The sequence below is a fragment of the Corvus moneduloides genome, chromosome 19 (genome assembly GCF_009650955.1).
Source record: "Corvus moneduloides isolate bCorMon1 chromosome 19, bCorMon1.pri, whole genome shotgun sequence".
Taxonomy (NCBI): domain Eukaryota; kingdom Metazoa; phylum Chordata; class Aves; order Passeriformes; family Corvidae; genus Corvus; species Corvus moneduloides.
Window position 1 is genome coordinate 11,001,276 of NC_045494.1, and position 19,128 is coordinate 11,020,403.

A 19,128-nucleotide genomic window follows, 5' to 3' on the forward strand; every position below is an offset into this window, starting at 1 on the left:
TTTTGGTGGTGCAAAGCCAGAAATCTTTGGGAAATACTTGGCTTCTCCCCTCCGCCTCCCTCCAATAACTGGTGTGGGTGATTGCATCCAGCAACAGGATTTGCCTTCAGAGACCATCCCAACTCCAGTAAATGTGGTTTTCTGATTACATTTTCCTTGTGATTGAAAGATACTGAGCAATTATGTTTATGGAGCCATTCATAATCTCTGGGTATCATGCTTCAATTTATTTCAGAAAGGAAAAGGATATTTTCATGGGTTGCTGCTCACACTGAAATATCATTTCCACCTAGTGGAACTATTCATTTTACCTATAATCCAGTGAGTACCAGTGTGCATTAATGGATGCAGGACTTTTAAAACAGGTGCACAGCTCTTTTGGGTTGTGTGCTCCTTCCAAATTAATCCTCTGATAAAAATGGCAGAGCACGTTTAGGAGAATTCCTCTGGGGAACACCTCCACTTTTAAAAGAATATTTCACTTTTAGGTTGAGCCTCCAAAAAAGGGAAAGAGTCCTTCTGTGTTCTGCTACTCACATTTTTCTATTTATTTAAACATTTATGTTTGCCCTTGGGTGTCTTAAATTTATAAAACATTCATTACAAAACAGCAGGCAGCTATTAGATGAAATGAAACTAAGCAGATTATTTTGGGTGCAAATGATCTCTTGCTGCAGCCCTGTTCAAGTCACTGGGACTCAGTGGCAGTCAGAAGGATGCTGTGGCTGGCGACACTTTGAGACATTTTATCTCACGCTGCTGACGGATTCTTGGCTTTCTTGCTCTCAGCAATGGACAGTTTGATGTCTAAAGTGTGCCCTGCCCCTCCCCAAGGGGGTTGGAGCGTGGTGGGAGAAAGGCAGGGGTGGGTTTTACACCCTCGTGTGCTCCATGGAGCTTTGCCAGCTGTGGACAGCACAGCCCCTGGCATGGCACCACAGAATCCCAGACTGGGGTGGGCTGGAAGGGACCTTAGAGATCAACTCATTCCACCCCACCATGGGCAGGGACACCTCCCACTGTCCCAGGCTGCTCCCAGCCCCAGTGTCCAGCCTGGCCTTGGGCACTGCCAGGGATCCAGGGGCAGCCCCAGCTGCTCTGGGCACCCTGTGCCAGGGCCTGCCCACCCTCCCAGGGAAAAGTTTTTCTCATTTCCCTTGTCCACCACCACTCTGGGACCACCTTGGAGGGATCCCTGCTGGCTCTGTGTCCCCCTTCCCTGCCAACAGGTGACTCCATCCCAAAGGCAGCCAAGCCATGCTGGGGGTCCCTGGGCCAGCTGACCCCAACGGGGCTGTGGTGTGAGGAACCTGTGCTGGGACCACCTCCACGTGCAGAGAGTGCAGGGCTTTGGGTCACAGGGGCTGGCTCTGGGCCCATCTGTCACCACCCCTGGTTTGGGACAGCTCTTTGTGCCCTCAGCCCATTCTCAGTTGCCTGCTGGGAATCTGGGGCAAGCAGAACTGGGGGATCCTTTAGGATCTGAGGCCTGAGCTCTGCAGGCACAGAACGGTGGCTTTTCAGCAGGAGTGCCGTGCTGCTAGTCAGGAGAAATTGCTTTCAGAGCAGAATTAATTTCTGATGATGAGAGCGATAAAAAATGCAAATGAGAATCAGCCCAGACATAACAAAATGATCTCTTACACAGAGGTACCTCAGGAAGATTTCAGCTCTTGTTAACCCAGAAACAGGTAGAATATCTCTTGGAAATCACATTTGAAGCAATCTCAGCAGTAAAAAAAAAAAAAGAAAAAGGCCTGATCAAAACCCAGTCTCAGAAATGAAAGGTGTGGATTTAAGAAGATTGCATAATAATGTTTCATAAATAGCTACTGTGCAAGGTATTACACAAATTATTTAATGTTTTTTCAGCACGTTGGAAATATAAAACCCCAAACGAGAGTTGGATTTATCATAGCTGAGTAGAACAGATGGCATTAGCACAATTAAACCAAGGTGTGTGGCAAGAGGGATTTTTCTTTGCTCGTTTGCAGAACTAAATAAACTACTGGAGAGGCTGAATCTCACCCCACAACTCTGATCCGAGAGCATTTGGAATAATGATGATATGTGAAGCTCAGCTGCAGTGAGAGGCAGCTTCTTTAGCACTGAAAAGTTTTCCTTTCCATTTCCCTATTTGTTTTCATTTGGTCTCTCCAGCCTCCATTAGGCAATTCTCCCTGGATATGGATTGATGTGCAGGGTATTTTATTGTCAGGAAGAGAGAGAAAAAAAATGCCAGAGAGACCCCAATTAGAGAAACAAACTTGATTTCTTGTCCTGGCAGGGTTCTCTCCCTCTCCTGGGTTGGGCAGCCTGCTGGGCAGGGCATTGCTTGGAGGAGGATGGCGGGGACTTGATATTTAATGGTGATATTCCCACAGGAAAGTCCTTTTGGATTCTCTTGGTTGCATCCATGAGAGTGGAAACAAGCCCGTGGTGCCTTTTGGGGCCACACAAGCCCCGTGTGCATTCAGTGCCCAGACAGGGGTGTCCCAGGTCATGCTCACATTGGGGTGCTGTGGTGGGACCTTACTCAGTGACTTTCAGGCTCTTCTCAAGTGAGGGTTGCTCTCCATCCCAGGGGTTCAGGTGTCCACGCTTTCTCCCACCATAAGCAACACCTCCCACGAGGTGATTCTGGTCTGGCAAAACCCTGAGGAAGAGCTGCACGAGAATAATCCCAGGATCACTGAGGGTGGAAAAGCCCTCCCAGCCCATCGAGGCCCAGCTGTGCCCGATGCCCACTGTGTCCCCAGCCCAGAGCTCTGAGTGCCACCTCCAGCCCTTCCTTGGACACCTCCAGGGATGGGCACTCCAAACCTCCCTGGGCAGTCCCTGCCAATGTTTAATCACCCTTTCAGTGAAGAATTTCCTCCTGGTGTCCAACCCGAGCCTTCCCTGGCACAGCTTGAGGCCGTTCCTCTCGTCCTGTCACTGGTTTCCTGGCAATAGAACAAGAGGAAATGGCCTCAAGCTGCACCACAGTTGAAGGCAGGACACAAGGAGTGAAACTTTGTTCATAAAGTGGCTGGACAGGGCCAGGGACACTGTACCCACCCAAAGTCTGGCTTGGATGTGAAGGTTTGAGCATCTGGTGAGAGTGCAGACAGCTGGACCCTGGGGATGGTCTACACTGTGGTGAGACAGGGAGGTGCTGCATCCAGACCCTCCTTCCTCAAACACACTCCTCCAGCCCCTGCTTGCATCTCCCCAGTAGGAGCAGCTTGGATAAAGATCACGGGGGCTCAGGTACATCACAGAGCAGCTGATGGACACCTTGGAAATCTGACCAGTGCTTTGCCTCCTTTCCTCACAGACCGGGATAATCACGGACGCCAGGCTCAAGGAGCTGACCCCGGCCATGCCTGTCATGTTCATCAGGGCCGTTCCTGCTGACAAACAGGACACCCGGGGCATGTACCCGTGTCCTCTGTACAAAACACGCCAGAGAGGGCCAACCTACGTGTGGACTTTTAACCTCAAAACGAAGGAAAACCCGTCCAAGTGGGTGCTTGCTGGTGTGGCCTTGCTGCTGCAGATCTAAGGCACCAGCACAGCCCCTGGTCTGCAAATCCCTCGCGATGCCTTTGTCACAGAATGCAACCAATTAACTGCTGAGGGTAACCCAAGTTCCATCTCTCTGATGGAGTCCCAAGTTATGTCCCCAGGGCTGTCTCTGTGTCCTGGGGATGTGACCCAAAGAGGGCTGTGAGGAGGTGACGGAGGAGCAGAGTGACACATGGCCCAGGGTCCTGGTGGCTGTAAATCAATATCCTGTAATTCTCACATTGCTGCACTAGAAGATCCCAGCCCAGAGCCTGACATACCACACCCAGAGAGTGCTAAACTTAAATCTAATTTTTATTTCTCTTCATGATCCAAAGTAGTTTTAAAACCAGCGGCCTTCTCCAAAACGCTTAGTCTAATGACTTGTGAAATTCTCCAGAATTTATTCTTTTCTCTCTGTGAGTGTTTCTTTGTCGTGTGTGTAATGCTGGAAGCTGGGAGATGAGCAGATGTTGTGGTTATGAGCTGTGTCTTTGCTAACACTCCTGTAAATCTTAGAAACATTGAAAATGGTGTTAATATCCAGTGTGCTTAATGGAATCAACAGTGAAAGTACAGCACAGGGATTATTTAAGAGAAATATGTCATGATGATAGATATTTACTAATAAAAGTAATTGTTCCTGGAATAGTCTCTGGAAGCTGCACGTTGACTCGGGTGAGGAGAGCACGGGGATCAGGTGGGAGGAACACACCTGTGTGGGTCACTGGGAGTTTAATTCCGACTGGAGTGGGAGAGGAGTGAGGAGGGAAGTGTTCCTGGTGCAGAGAGCACACAGGGTGGCAGGGTGGGCGTTGTCTCAGTGACAGCCACACGGAGCGAGCATCGCCCAGCGCTCCGAGCCGGGAATGGCAGGAGCCGGGGCGGTTCCTGGGCAAATGGGGCTTTTCCTGGGGAAAGCTCCCGTGCTTGGAGGCACACACAGGCCCTGCCTCTGTCCAACATTTGCTGTTCCTCTCCTCATCCTCCCAGCCCTCACCACACGAGCAGCCTTGGGCTTCCACCTCTGAGCTGGTGGCAGGTGCCAGGGAGCCTGGCAGGAGGGAGGGGGAGGTGCCAGGGGTGCAGAGGGTTTGGTTCAGTGGTATCAGCATCGATGAGCACCCCCAAACCTTCTCACCCTGAGCCAGTGCCAGGGGTGTGGGGACTTGGCTGCTGCTGGGGTTAAACCAGGACAGCACTTCTGTGGGCAGCGTTTGGTTTCTCGGAGCCTCGCCTCAGACTGAGTGGTTTTAGGGCTGGCCTCGGCACATGGCAGAAGATGTGGTCAACTCTCTGCTGCTCCAGGGGATCAGCTTTACTCCCACTCACTCATCCAGGAGGGTGAAGCCCTCAGGCTTTGCAGGAGATCCACAGGAACTCTCCTGCCCTGAGCAGCACAGCAGCTCCCTTCCTGCAGAGATGAGAACATCCAAAATCCTTGTCCTTGCAGTCCTGGAGAACAACAAACTTCGGGATGAAGGTAAGGAGGGAAAGCTCTCTGGTAAGAACTTTGTTTAATTGCCAGGCAGTGTCTCCAAGGCACAGCCCCAAAAACTTAATGATGAAGGAGCTAGTTATGGCTTAGCAAAAGACATCTGCAAATATCTAATGAAAGGCAGAGAACTGTCTTAATCTGGATTTTTTAAATTGCCTCTAACGCATAAATGAAGAAACAGAGTCTGTAGAGTATCCCACATAATGAGTACCTGCTAGAAGAGGTCTGTTAGCTGGGGAAAGCTTTGCTATTAAATTAAATCCCTCCCAATTTAAATTAAAACCTGCCAATTAGATAGAAAGTATAAACTGGTCACTTCCCACGGCTTTGCAAAGTTGGGCGCATTAAATTCCCCCTGTATTTCACCATGCAGGAGGTTTAGATGCATGAACAGATGCTGAGTTAAACACAAGAGAGAAGGATCAGAAGTGTGTGCTCCAGATAATCCATCATGCTGCATTAGTCCTTCACTGGGATGTCTTCAAAGCTTCTTTTGCCAGGAGGGACCTTGTGGCTCTGCACAAGTCCCTGACAGGAGGGGGCAGCCGGGGGGGTCGGGCTCTGCTGGCAGGGAACAGGGACAGGAGGAGAGGGAACGGCCTCAGGCTGGGCCAGGGCAGGCTCAGGGTGGGCAGCAGCAGGAATTTCCCCATGGAAAGGGAGCTCAGGCCTTGGCAGGGGCTGCCCAGGGAGGTTTGGAGTGCCCATCCCTGGAGGTGCCCAAGGAAGGGCTGGAGGTGGCACTCAGTGCTCTGGGCTGGGGACAAGGTGGGGATTTGGAACAGGTTGGACTTGATGATCTTTGAGATCTTTTCCAACCTCAGTGATCCTCTGTGTGATTCCATGTGATGGTCAGTGCTCTGGATGTGGGATTTCCTGCCATTCTGGAGACTTTTACTGTTCTAAACTTCATTCTTCTTCTCTTTCAACACCTTTCCTCCTTTTTCCAGCACACCAGGGCCTCTCTCTGCTCAGTGTTGCCCTCCAAGATGCCCCTGTACATGCAGGAAAGAGAAGCTCAGCAATTCCCCAGGCACTGCCTGCTCTTTCCAGAGCCCCAGCCTGGGCTGTTCTCTTGTCAGCTGAAGAAGAATGGTCTGTTGACAACAAAATGGATCCGATTGTTTTATTATATATATATCTCCCTGCATAATTCACCAGTTGGGCAGGCAGGGTAGTGGGGAGATATTTATAGATACTAGAAATGTCACCAGGGTGCTCATTCTTCATCCTTTGAAAATCATCACAGGAAAGAGTTGGCTGCAAAATGCTACAAGAGGATGGTGAAAAATTTGTTGCTTTAGGGGGTGGAAAAAAATCTGACAGGCGTCAGATTTTCCAGCCGTATCTGCCCAAACCAGGCAATTAAATCCAGCTGGACAGGCTTTTCATTAGCAGTGATTCATTAGTCAAAGGTCAACGTTTTCTGTCCACGAGCTCTTGGAGACAGCTGCCCATGTGGCACTGCCATGTGCACCTTCCTCTGCTCCCCTGGGCTGGTGTGGAGGGTCCCAGCACAGGAGGGACCTGGAGCTGCTGGAGAGAGCCCAGAGGAGGCTCCAGGATGAGCAGAGGGATGGAGCAGCTCTGCTGGGAGGAAAGGCTACGAGAGCTGGGGGTGTTCACCTGGAGAGGAGAAGCTCTGGGGTGACCTCAGTGTGGCCTTGCAGGGCCTGAAGGAGCTCCAGGAAAGATGGGGAGAGAGGATTTCCAAGGGCTGGAGGGAGGGACAGGACCCAGGGAATGGCCTCACACTGCCAGAGGGCAGGGCTGGGTGGGAGATTGGGCAGGAATTGTTCCCTGTGAGGGTGCCAGGCCCTGGCACAGGGTGCCCAGAGCAGCTGGGGCTGCCCCTGGATCCCTGGCAGTGCCCAAGGCCAGGCTGGACATTGGGGCTGGGAGCAGCCTGGGACAGTGGGAGGTGTCCCTGCCATGGCAGGGGTGGCACTGGATGGGCTTAAAGGTCCCTTCCAACCCAAACCACTCCGGGATTCTGTGATTTTCAGGCAGTTTGACAACAGGGAACATGTGGTTGCTCACTTTTACATAAAGTTGGAGATGCTGGGAAGTGACTTCTCCATCACTGGAACAAATCTCACGAGGTCATTGTCCAGGCCCAGCTCTGAGGCTGCTCTCTGTCCTACAGCCCCCTCCATCCCAACCCCACTCCTTCACCCCACCTTCACCACCGAGCTCCCCAGGCCTGCTGAACCCCAGCCCTTCCTTCACCAAGCCCAGCACTGGTCAAGCTGAGCAAGCAAAGTTTTAAACAAGCAGGTTGGTGTTTCTGGATGCCCAGGGGATCCCAGCCTGGCTCTCAGCCTTCCTCTGCATCCGTGGGGCTGCTTTGGGCCTGACTCCTCAAACGGTCTGTGGTCAATTGGTTAACTCCAGATTGGTGACATTTTCCAAGGAGATGAAAGGCAGAGAAAGAAAATTGTTCTACTGAGCACTTAATGTCAGGTGAAATTGAACTCTCCCAGGACACAGAAATGGCTTTTCCACAGCCTGGGAATGTTGTACCTGCTGCAAATTATAATTGGCAGAAGAGCACAGCTCAAAGTAGAGTCTTCACAACTGCTTTGTAATGGTGTCCCAAATTTTGGGGTTAACCAGCTCCATTTTACTGCAACTGTTGCTCACAGAGCAAAGGGAAATGTGGAGTAGGCACATAAAAGGAGAGCCTGGTGGGTGGGCAGGAGATTGGCTCCACTGGGGCAAATTAATTGCAGCTATTCCTGGGCACTGGCAATGCCCAGGGATGCAAATTCTGCCCGTGTCACTGCTCAAGTATTTACAGCACAAAAGTGGCTGTAACACATCAGCAAGATGCATTCATTTTATAACGTGGCATTAATACATTTAATTAGCAATGGCTTATTAGATTCATGTCTGTTATTATGCATTGTTTTTTAAATGACTGTAATTGCCCAAACAAATCTACAAATGTATTTACCTTGTTCGTGGCTGTGAGCCTCATTTAAAAAGATTTTAGGCTGTACGAGACGTTCATGGAGTTGTAAGCAGCCCCTCTAATTGGAGTGCTGATGCTCCTGTTAGTGCAGAGGGTGGTTTGAGGCTGGAAACACCTTGTCCAAAGGCCTTGAAACCCACTTATGTGTGCAGACTTTAGGGGTCTCTTCTATGCAACCCCTAAAACATTCATTTTGATTAGGGCCAGAAGCCATGAGGCGAAACCCTGAGCCTGAATTTGGTGTTTTGGTTCAATGTTTCTGAGAATCCACTGGGAGCTGGGATGAGGGAGCTGCCAGCTGTGACAGCCCCGGAGCCTGAGCCCCTCTGGTTCCTGGAAAGGGCTGTTTCAGTGCTCCAGCCTGGCTGTGGGAAATGCTGCCTTGGAAAATACAGAATATTTGTAGGACTGTGGGAGGTTCGATGAAAGCCACACGGGGAGAAGTGGCTCATGTTCATGAGGGAAGTTTTGCCCACATCAGCAGTCCTAGAGACCCTGGCACATTCAGGGCGTTTGCAGGATAATGACAGGAGAGGAGAGGAGAGGAGAGGAGAGGAGAGGAGAGGAGAGGAGAGGAGAGGAGAGGAGAGGAGAGGAGAGGAGAGGAGAGGAGAGGAGAGGAGAGGAGAGGAGAGGAGAGGAGAGGAGAGGAGAGGAGAGGAGAGGAGAGGAGAGGAGAGGAGAGGAGAGGAGAGGAGAGGAGAGGAGAGGAGAGGAGAGGAGAGGAGAGGAGAGGAGAGGAGAGGAGAGGAGAGGAGAGGAGAGGAGAGGAGAGGAGAGGAGAGGAGAGGAGAGGAGAGGAGAGGAGAGGAGAGGAGAGGAGAGGAGAGGAGAGAGGAGATGTGCTGGGGGCCACAAGCTGAGAGCCTCATGAGATCAGCCCTCACTTCCCAGCACAAAAGGCAGCACACAGGGCATGAGGGAATGAGGATGTGGATCTGATTACAGTGGAGAAAGATGTCAGCCCTAGAAATTAATTATCTCCTTTTCAAAAGGACCAAGTTCTCCAAGTTAATGACAACTAGGAAGAGAAAATTGTAGAGGGGGAAACGAAAATGAACAAAAAGTGAAACATTCTCTAAAGAAAGGTATTGGGAGGTAAAAAAGTCACAAGCAGAGAGGCAGTTCTGAGGAAAAGCCTGGAGGGTGGATGGTGTTGGCAACTGCAAATGAAGCTGAATGGAGAACAACTGCAAAGGGAAAAAAAGGATTCTTCACAAAGCAGAGCTGGAAGATGTGGGAAATTGCTAAGGGAAGCAAAACAGCGGGAGAGAGCCTCTAACAGGAAAAATTGCAGTCCTGGGATTCCTTCCCAGTGGGTCAGGTCCCACCATGGCACGTGCTCAGCTCTAATCCCTGCTTTGGACAGATGGACACCAGAGTCTGGTGGTTCGGAGGTAGACTTTGCATGCTGGGAGATGTTTACCTCTGTTCCCTAAAGTAGGAGAAGGAATCCTTCCCTCTGTAGCCAGGCAAGGGTGTTGGTGCCTCCTGGGCTCATTGCTGGTGTGCCCAGGGCTCCCAGAGAGCTGCCCTGGAATCCCTGGGAATTTCCAAAGCCCCCGGATGTAAATTGGGATGACCAAATTGGATGAGGTGCTTACAGGAGAACCTGAATGAAAGGCCACGTGGAATCCCTCCAATGCTGGATGAAAGGCCAGCAAGGCAATTGCTGGTGGGGTTTGAGGCTTTGCAGCACTTGGGTCTTGTCAAACAAACAAATGATGCAGCTCCAGGCTGGGCTGACAAAGGTAACTGCACAGTGGGCTTAGTCCAGGGGAGGCATTTCATTTAATAATGCATAATATGCTGATTATAAATAAAATCGATAAAACTGTGAAGGAAATAAAACTTTCCTTTGGGAAATGCAGAGGGAGTGGGTGGGGATGGCTGCCTGGTACTGGGAGGAAGGACTCAGTCAGGGATTGTGCCTGGTGCGCCCTCCCGGTGGAAGGGATCTGGCTGTGCTGTCAGCACATCTGCCTGGCAGGGCTGGAAACAGATGTGCAGAGCTCAGCAGTGAGCTGGGAACAGCTCTGGTTTTGATGGGATTCCTGAGAGCCGAGCCCTGCTCCAGGACTGCTGCATTTAGTTCATGGCTCAGCTGAGAGCTCCCCATCCCCGCAAGCACAGGGAGAGCTGAGAGATTGTCTTTGCTTCCTGCTCCTTATCTTTGAGATAAGTCATCATCACAGGGCGATTTCCAGAGGCAAACCTCATCCAGAGATAGAGCCCATGGGGCTGTGAGTGCTTCCCTCAGTGCTCTGCCCCCTCCACTGCAGCCCAAGGGTGAATCAACTCCTCAGGGAAGATGCTTTTGGGGCTAATTAGGGAACCAATCGTGGCTCCACTCGGAGATCACAGAGGAGCTGGCATGGCCTGGTGTTCAGCAAGCCCAGCTGCCAGCTTTGCCTGCCCACAGGTCCCTGCTCCCATCCCTGTTTGCATCATCCAGGCCACCGTCCTCATCTGTCGCCTCTTGGGAGTCATTTGTCCCCAGCTTGTTTGGTGTAGGAACATCTGGGCTGTGTCAGTGCCAGCCCCTGCTGCTGAGCCAGGCTGGGCTGGTGGCACAGGATGGACAGGGACCTGTGGCACGTGACAGAGCGTCCAGAGCCAAGGGTCAGCCTCGCTGCTCGGTGTGGGGACAGCAGCGAGCGGCATCTCTGCAAATTGATGAGACGTTGGACTGCCAGCTGGGATCTGCTCGACTTGAGATGACCTCTGCATCTGGGAGCAGAGCCAGGAGGCAGGAGGAGGGAGCAACTGATGCAGATAACAATAAAACACCTCTATTAACACTGACAAAGGATGAGAAGTGCTTTGTCAGGAGCCACGTCTTCCCCCTCCACGTGCGCACAGCGCGTTGTCTGGTTTAGTTAAGCTGTGTCTAAAGAATAGGCTGAGATTGCTGTGAGTGAGAGCTCCCCCCCACCCTGGCCATCACCTTTGCTGGTTCATCAGTGGCCTTGTGACGAGCTGATCACAGCACAACAGCTGCCAGGGTTCCTCCAAACATCCCTGGTGGCCCCGTCTCAGACCATTGCTGCACCCTTCCAGCCCTCCATTCTGCTGTACACGATACATGCATAAGCAATATTTATAATTATTTTAATAATGTATGATCTCGAAGACATCATGGCAGCCAAAAGGGTTGCTCTGGGAAATCAAGATGCATCCGGTTCTTCCCTGGAAAAGAGAACAGCCTGAGGCAGTCCCCTGCCCATATCCATCTTCAAACAAGGCAGCAAGCAAATCTTCCAGTCTTGCCGGGAAATTGTTCTGTTGGTTAAACCTGGATTTCGGGGAGGTGGATCAGCAAGACACGAGGAAAAGGGCAGCCCACAGAGAGATCTTCCCCAGGCCCGTTTGTACTGGGAAGGAGCAGGATGTGTGCTGGCTGGCAGGTCCAGAGGAAGGCCCGGCTCACTGGGATGTGCAGAGCTGGCAGGAGATGGGTGCAGACCATGTGCAAAGCCCTAGAGAGGATTTTGGTGCTTCCCCAGGTCATTGCTGCATCAACACTTGGTTACCCAATATTTTAGATTCCACAGAAAATCAACCTCCCCTTGGGAAGAGTGGCCAGAGCAGCATGTGAAGGGACTCCCGGAGCACGTGGGGGTCAGCTGGAGCATGAACATCTCTCTGCAAGACCTGTTGGGGAGCTGAGGATGCTCTGGCAGTGCTCTGGGGCTGCTCCAGGGAGCAGAGTGGGGGGTGGAACCACGCTGGACCAAGGACACAACTCATACAAAAGAGATATCTTTAAATAATTAAGAGTGAATTAATTATTTTTAAAAGTGCTTGTTCCTGTCTCATCCTTCCTGGGAAAGATCTGCATGATTTTTCCAACTCTGAATGTGCCTGGCTTCAGCTCCCAGCCCCTGCTCCTGTTGCTTTTCCCAGTTTATTGAGGAGCTTTTCAGAACTTGGTGTTTTTCCACATCAAGCTGCTCCGTGTTGTGAGCACATTGTCTTTCAAGTGTCTCCTCAATTAGCTAAACAGGTTGAGGTTTTAAATCCTTCACTTCAAAGTGTTCTCTTCCACCCTCAAATCATTTTTATGGCTCTTTTTTGCACCGGCTCCCTCTTTATCATCCCTCTAATGTATGTGGATGGCCTCAGCCCATCATCCCCAGGGGCTGGAGTCACCTCCCTGCCCTGGGCCTCGCCTCTGCTGGAACATCTCAGAGCAGGGTTGGCTTCCTTGCTGCTGAGTCACGCTGAGTTACAGTGCTGCTCTGACCCCCAAATCCGGGTCAGTGCTGGTACTTTTGGGATCAGCTTTGGTCAGGGCTGCGTCAGCTGCAGAGCCCTGCCAGACCTCTCTGCAAGAGCACCAGGGAGCACAACTGGAACGGAACAAACCCGTGTGAGGTGTAAATGGGATCTTCTTGCCCGTGCTCACCACCTTTAAGAACAGCTGCTCTGGGTTTGCTCCAGTGTCCCCACAGCCCCCCAAGTTGTCACTGCCATTCTCAGTGGGGCTGAGCGTGGGGCAGAGCAGTCCCCACCCCCAGAGCATCCTCCAGAGTGTCCTGGCTTCTGCAGGAGGACACAAACCCCTAGATGACCCTGCCACTGCCCCCTACAAACCCCCACGATGCCCAGTGACCTCCTGCTCGCAGCAGGGCTCTCCTCAGCTCAGCTCAGCTCAGCGCTGAGGCAGGACAGAGGACAAGGGACAGCCTGTCCAGTCCTTCCCTGGCCTGTTTCCTCCTGGTCCATTGACTGGACACTCCCTGGCCAGGGCTGTGGCTCTGCAAGGAGAGCAGAGTGGGAGGGAAGCAGGCTGGCAGAAGGACAGAAGGAGCCTTTCCCTTGATTTTGTCCTACCTTGGGTGTCACCGTGCCCTTTCCCCCTCAGAGCTGACCCTGCAGGACACCTGCCCTGCTGCTCCCCGCAGGCTCTGTGACCTCCCACACATGGGGACGTGCCACTGCCTCTGCCCAAAACTGATCCTCAGGGCTCCTGGGAGGTTTTCTTGGCAGGAATCAGGGAAGACCAAATGCTCTGAAGGCACAGTTAGACACAGTGCAGGAATTGTGTGCAGAGCTCTCGGCTCTCTGTACTGCCAGGTGTGGGTACGTGCTGGGGAGTCACCGCCCTCCAACACCTCCTCTAAAGGCACCCAGGGGCATCACAGACCTGGAGACCTTTCCATTCCTCTGGGAGCAGAGCCCAGCTCCCTGTGCCCTGTGAGCTGCCAGTGTGCTCAGCTGCGGTGCCGCAGAACAGCCTGGCAGGACGTGGCCCCTGCTCCGTGTGCCCTTGAGGTGACACCACAACTCCTGGGGCACTCTGGTCCCACGGCCCCACACCCAGCACAGAGGAGGTCACATCCTGCAGTCTCCAGTGATGTCCCTCCAGGGCTGTCCACGTGGAATCACAGAATCATTCAGGTTGAATAACACCTCCAAAACCAACCTGTGCCCCATCCCCACCTTGTCCCCAGCCCAGAGCACTGAGTGACATCCAGGAATTCCTTGGACACCTCCAGGGATGGAGAATCCAAACCTCCCTGGGCAGCTCTTTCCAAGGCTTGACCACCTTTTCAATGAAGAAACTCCTCCTGATGTCCAACCCAAACTTCCTCTAGTGCAGTTTGGGCTCATTTCATCTTCCTGTCCCTGTTCCCTGGGATGAGGAACATTTTACATGGGATGATGAACTTTCTTTTAAAAAGAGCCTCACAGCACTTGGGCTTTGCAGCATTCCTGGAAATTTGATTCACAGCTTGGGACAAAATACCCCGGAGAAAAATCTGGCTTCATCCACTTCATCTGGGGAGAACTTCAGCTGTGCCCAGGTGTGCCTGGGCTTGGGAATGTGTCCTGTCCATGTCAGCACCAGCCTGAGCTTCCAGGGGTGATATGACCATTCCCACAGCACCACCATTGCCTGAGTATCGCCTGCCAAAATCCCTCATCATTTGGTTTAGGGCTACTCTGTTCCAAACAGCCCTTCTGTGAGGGAAACCCTACTCTGAGACCCAGCAAACTGTGGCTGGTGGGAAGAGGCAGCCAGCATGTCCTGGAGAGCAGGGCAGGCTGTTCAGGCTTGGGGACACATCTGGATGTGGTGGCTGCGTGTTTGGGCCATGTGGAGTTTTTTTTAATTACAAAGCAAGGAGGTGGCTGCCAGCTGAGACAACGAGGAACTGTCCTGTTTCACATGGAGAGCCTTTGGATTCCAGCACGGGAAGCCTTTGAATTCCAGTGCAGCAGAGCCCAGGCAGTGACTAATAGGCTCTTCAACAGGTGCTAACTTGAATTTACCTTGGGAAAAATACGTGCAGTGGAAGGCAATTAATCAGATAATCCAACATTTGACTAAATCCGTTTCTTGAACCCTTTGATCTCTTCAATTAGCTGCTACCAGGCTGCCTTGGAGAAATACCTTCCAACATAACAGGGGTGGGTGAGAACCATGAATTAGCACCCCCCGTGCTCAGAGCTGGGCCAGGAAGGGGGCAGCAGGTCAGACACAGCCTGGCCTGGCTGGGGGAGATGGGGAGATCGCTGCTGAAGGCTCTCCCTCTTCACCCACAGCAAGGCTGTGCTGTTTTCCTGCCACCAGGCTTGGGCACAAAGGTGTCACCGAGTTGGCTGTGCTCTGGAAACCAGCCCAGCCTGGAGGGATGGGGAGAGCTGATGGACGATGACCTCGCTGCAGTGCGCTGGCTCCAGCACATAAACAGCCTGAGGGGGCTGTGTTAGTGCAGGAGATTAAACCAAAATCCAAGCCAGATTCCCCTGGTGGCAAAGCTTTCCCACCACGGTTGTCTGGCCCTACATTTAAAGCCAGCTCTGCATGTCCCCAGGCCAACCTCTCCCAAACACGGGCAGAACAGGGAGACCTCCCCATCCCCATCCCTCCTTCCCAGGCAGCCCTCATTTACCCACTGCATCCTTGGAGACTCTGCTAAAAGCAGCTCTTCGGCCCCATGGAGGGGATGTTTCTGTGCAAACACAGCCTCGAAAGAAAGCCTGGGTAAATGCCTCTTTATTTTGCTCACAGCAGGCAGCGCAATTTGTCTCTAATGAGCACTAACAGGCTCTGCTATCACTCAGAGCAGTTACTCTGGGCTCACTGCTCGCACACAGAGCTCGGATATCCAGCTAAGGGCCTGTGCCAGGCACTGCCTCAGTGGCAGCTCCTGATGGACGCCGTGACCAGGGCACCCTGCAGGAAGAGTCAGCAGCTCAGTGTGACACAGTACCAGGCACAGGAACATTGCCTCTCCCCGGGTGAGCTGCTTCCACCTTCTTGGAGCACCAGTGGCAGGGTTTGGCTGCTCCAGGTGCAGCTGTGGGTGGGCACGGGCTGCCAGACAGAGGAGAGACAAGCTGGGAGCCTGCACTGGCCACTGGTCCCTGTGTGGCGGCTTGCACAGATGGAGACTGGCTTTTGGGGTGTGGCAGGAGACATCAGTGGCCCTGCAGGCTGAGGGACAGGCACTCTGTCCTCCTCAGTTAAGGATTCCTCCCCTAAGATTTTCCTCCTCCTTCATGTGTTTCTCAGCCTATGCAAAGAAATTCTGTGGATGCCCGGGTCTGCAGAGGAGCAAACACGAGCTGGGGGCTCATCTTCAGCATGGAATATTGAGAGCCCTTCCTGCTCAAAAGGCAAAACTCTTCCTGTGAATTCTCCTCATGCCTGAGGGTGAGGCAGGACCTGGAGATGGAAAGCGAGGTCCTGCTGCCCATGGCCACGTGCATTTCTTCCCCTCCAGTCCATGCCCTGTGACACTGCAGAGGAAGCAGCTCTGTGGTGTCCCACGGCCCTGGGACCGAGGCACGGCACTGCCCTGGCTGCAGGTGGGAGCTGTGCCTGCTCCAGGTCTCACGGGCAGAGCTGAGAGCAGATCCCTGAGGGCTTGAACAGCTTCACAGTCTCTGTGGTTTCACCTGTCCAAAATCACCGGCTTTGGGACAAATCCCTGCGGGAATGCTGCCTGCAGGTTCCTGGGGAGTTGCTAATGAGTATTTGAGGAGCATTCTGCAAATCCAGGACAGCATCCGCTCATTAACCCCACAGGCACGGCCACAGGGTGAGCGTGGGGTGAGCTGAGCAGGGCTTTCAGCCATGCAAACAATCAGGAAAGTGCTCAGGATCCAACTCGAGGTGCATTTCAGAGGTTTTTCTGTTGGGATCTTCACTAAAGGTCAGTTCCACTCAAGTAAAAATAGTATTGGTTGGTCCAAAACCAATAAAGGATAAATTGTAAATAATAAATGTATTGCTTGTAAATAAGAAAGCAGTTGGGACTTCTCTCCCAGCCTGCTGTCCTGCCCCACCTCACAAATATGGGATATAAATAAATCTTCACACATCCTTTTCCACAGACCAGTCAAGGGACTCCACTGATAATCCCCGTTCTAGTCAGCCCCCTGCTTGGACTGGTTTTTCTGCCTCCCTCTACACTCCCAAAAGGGCACATCTAAAACTTTGTGAGAACTTCATTTCCTGAAGCTCTTGGTTGTACCATACAGAGGAATGAAAATAGGAATGAAGTTGCCTCCAGCCCTGAGCTGAGCTCAGCACAAGAGGTTAACACCAGCCCTCCTGCCCGAGATCTTTCCTGTCAGAGAATTGCAGCCAGGGATCCAAAGAATCCTAAATTAATCTTAATATTTATAATGGGCTTCAAAGGAGGTGGAGCAGAGCAGCCCCATATCAAAGGTGGCTGCTTTAACAAGAAGGTTCCTTGCAGAAGATCCCAAAATTGAGCGCACAGCAATTGGAACAGAGAGATGGCTCCTGGGCAGGGACTGGGTGAGCAGTGTGGGGTTTTTGTTACTAATTAGGTGCTGGCTTATAGCAGTGATAGCTCAGGATTTAAAGCTCCCTCAGTTTCTTTCTGTGCTGCTCTGGCTGCTCTGTGCTCTGGTGGTGTCAAGGCAGAGGTGGGGTGGGGCAGAGGTAGGATTCTGGCATCCCTGAGTGGAGAGATTCTCTTCCAGATGTATCCCAAACTCCACTCAGTGATAGTTCTCAGCGCCAATTCTGCATCAAACTGAAAAACTGGGAGCTGACGGGAGAAAAATAGGGCAGGGTTGGAAGATGAAGCTGGGATTGCGCTTGAGGAGCGTTTATTGAAAAGAATTAAACTGATTTCAACGTAGCTCCAAAACATTTAGGGAATACCTGAACGGTGCAGCCCGAGGATCCATCCATGACTGCAGCTCACATTTGTTGTAGCCCCACCTCATTCACTGCACAACCGGACCTGCTCCGGGGCAGCCCTGGGCTGGCTGCTGAAGGGATCCTTCTGCCTGTAGAGCCCCACCCCGAATTCAGGAGCAGTTTTGGGCATGGAGAAGGGAAGAGCTGCTGGCTGATGTTGGATGGGGTCATGGTCAGGATGCTGCCTGGGAGCTCAGCTCTGTCTCCACGCACTCGGGGGATGTTCACACACTAAAGATGGTGTTGATTCAGCCCCATTCTCTGCTGAAGGTAATTTCCAGCAATGCTCCGGATTCAGAGCTGCAGCCGAGGCTTTTCCTGTAAGCCCAAAGGTGCTGTGCGATGGTCAATCTTCTCAAAATCTGTTCCTTTCAGGAACCCAGCCCTCAGAAAGCACCAACACATTTGCTCTTGCCTTCCCAAGCCTCAGTTCTTTGTGCAATGAGGATAACATGAGCCCTTCATCTGGGTGTCTGGAGATAAACTTGGCTTTGCACAGCCTCGTCCCTGCCCGTGATGAATGGCACAGAAAAGGCCTCTGGAAGTGACTCATCCCTGAAATGTGGACAGCTGAAAAGGCAGCCTCCCTCGGGACCAGGGCTGGGAATTTGTCTCTCATCTGCTGTGAATGCCAGGCTGGTCATGGAGGAAGGACAACAATGGATGGGGTTTGCTCCCCCAGAGAGCCCCCAGTCCCTGACAGGCAGTGACAGACAGTGACAGACAGTGGCTCAGGACCTGGCCATGGAGCTGAGCTGGAGGGAGGGGGAACCAGGGTTCTTGTCCTTCCCAGGACTGCAGAGAAAATAAGCATTAGCCCAGGGACCTCGATCCAGAAGGCACAAGCACCACCATTTGAGATAAAGGGGGTCCCCAGCAGCGTTACTGGGTTCCAAAATGTGCCTCTGCCCCAATGGACACAGCAGGGCACTCAGAGGGGGGAGAGGAACAGCTCAGGCACCAGGGTCACAAGGGATTGTGGCCAGTAGAGGTGCTGATGACAGAGGCTGGACAGGAGCCCAGGTGTGCCCAGGTGGGCAAGAGGCCAATGGCACCAGGATGTGCCAGCCCTGGGTGGCAACAGGGCCAGGGCAGTGCCCGTCCCCTGTGCTGGCACTGCTGGGGCACCTCCAGTGCCGGGGACAGCTCTGGGACACTCAGGACAAGAAGGACATGGAGGGGCTGGAGCATGTCCAGGGCAGGGAACGGAGCTGGGAAGGGGCTGGAGCCCCAGGAGTGGCTGAGGGAGCTGGAAAGGGGCTCAGGCTGGAGCAAAGGAGGCTCAGGGGGGACCTTGTGGCTCTGCACAAGTCCCTGACAGGAGGGGGCAGCCGGGGGGGTCGGGCTCTGCTCGCAGGGAACAGGGACAGGAGGAGAGGGAACGGCCTCAGGCTGCATTAGGTTTAGATTGGCTCTTAGGAAGAAATTCTTCATGGAATGAGTGGTCAACTCCTGGTCTTTGTTTTGAGCACTACAGGCACTGCCACATAACCCTGCACAGTCCCCAAGCAGACCCAGCTCCTAAGGAGCTCTGAGGCAGCAGTGTGACACTAAATCATCTGAAGTCAGCCCTGGGTTGATTTCTGACCTGATGCAGTCTTGTGTCAAGCAAGGAGAGGCAGCAAGGTGAGCAGAGAAACCCTCCTGGCCGTGTTTGGGTGACAGGGACACGCACTGCAGGTCACCTGTGCGGTTTGTCCCCTGCCCTCCCCTCGGTCCCCTGTCCCACAGCAGCCCCGCGGTCACTGCGGAGCTGAAGCTTTTTTGGCAGCGCTGAAGTTCAAGTTAAAATAAATAAAAAAGTGCTTCCCAAAGCTGGAGGCAGATCAGAGGAGCTGCTACCTGGCATTCCGACAAGGAAACAGGATGGGGAACTGCATCGTATTCCCAGTGTGCTCCTGACTCACTCTGTGCCTG

The 19,128-nt window shown here is 52.7% G+C and overlaps 1 protein-coding gene across 3 annotated transcripts in view; it reads left to right on the plus strand.

Moving 5' to 3' along the window:
• Positions 1–4,198, plus strand: part of DNAH9 (dynein axonemal heavy chain 9) — a 149,585-nt gene extending 145,387 nt beyond the window's left edge. For 2 of the 3 annotated variants that reach the window (XM_032129153.1, XM_032129154.1), the window contains one exon: positions 3,320–3,547. In XM_032129153.1, coding sequence (XP_031985044.1) covers positions 3,320–3,547 — 228 coding nt within the window. Of the gene's footprint in view, positions 1–3,319 lie in introns of all 3 variants that reach the window. The other variant, XM_032129150.1, reaches the window with a different exon arrangement.
• The last annotated feature ends 14,930 nt before the right edge of the window (positions 4,199–19,128 follow it).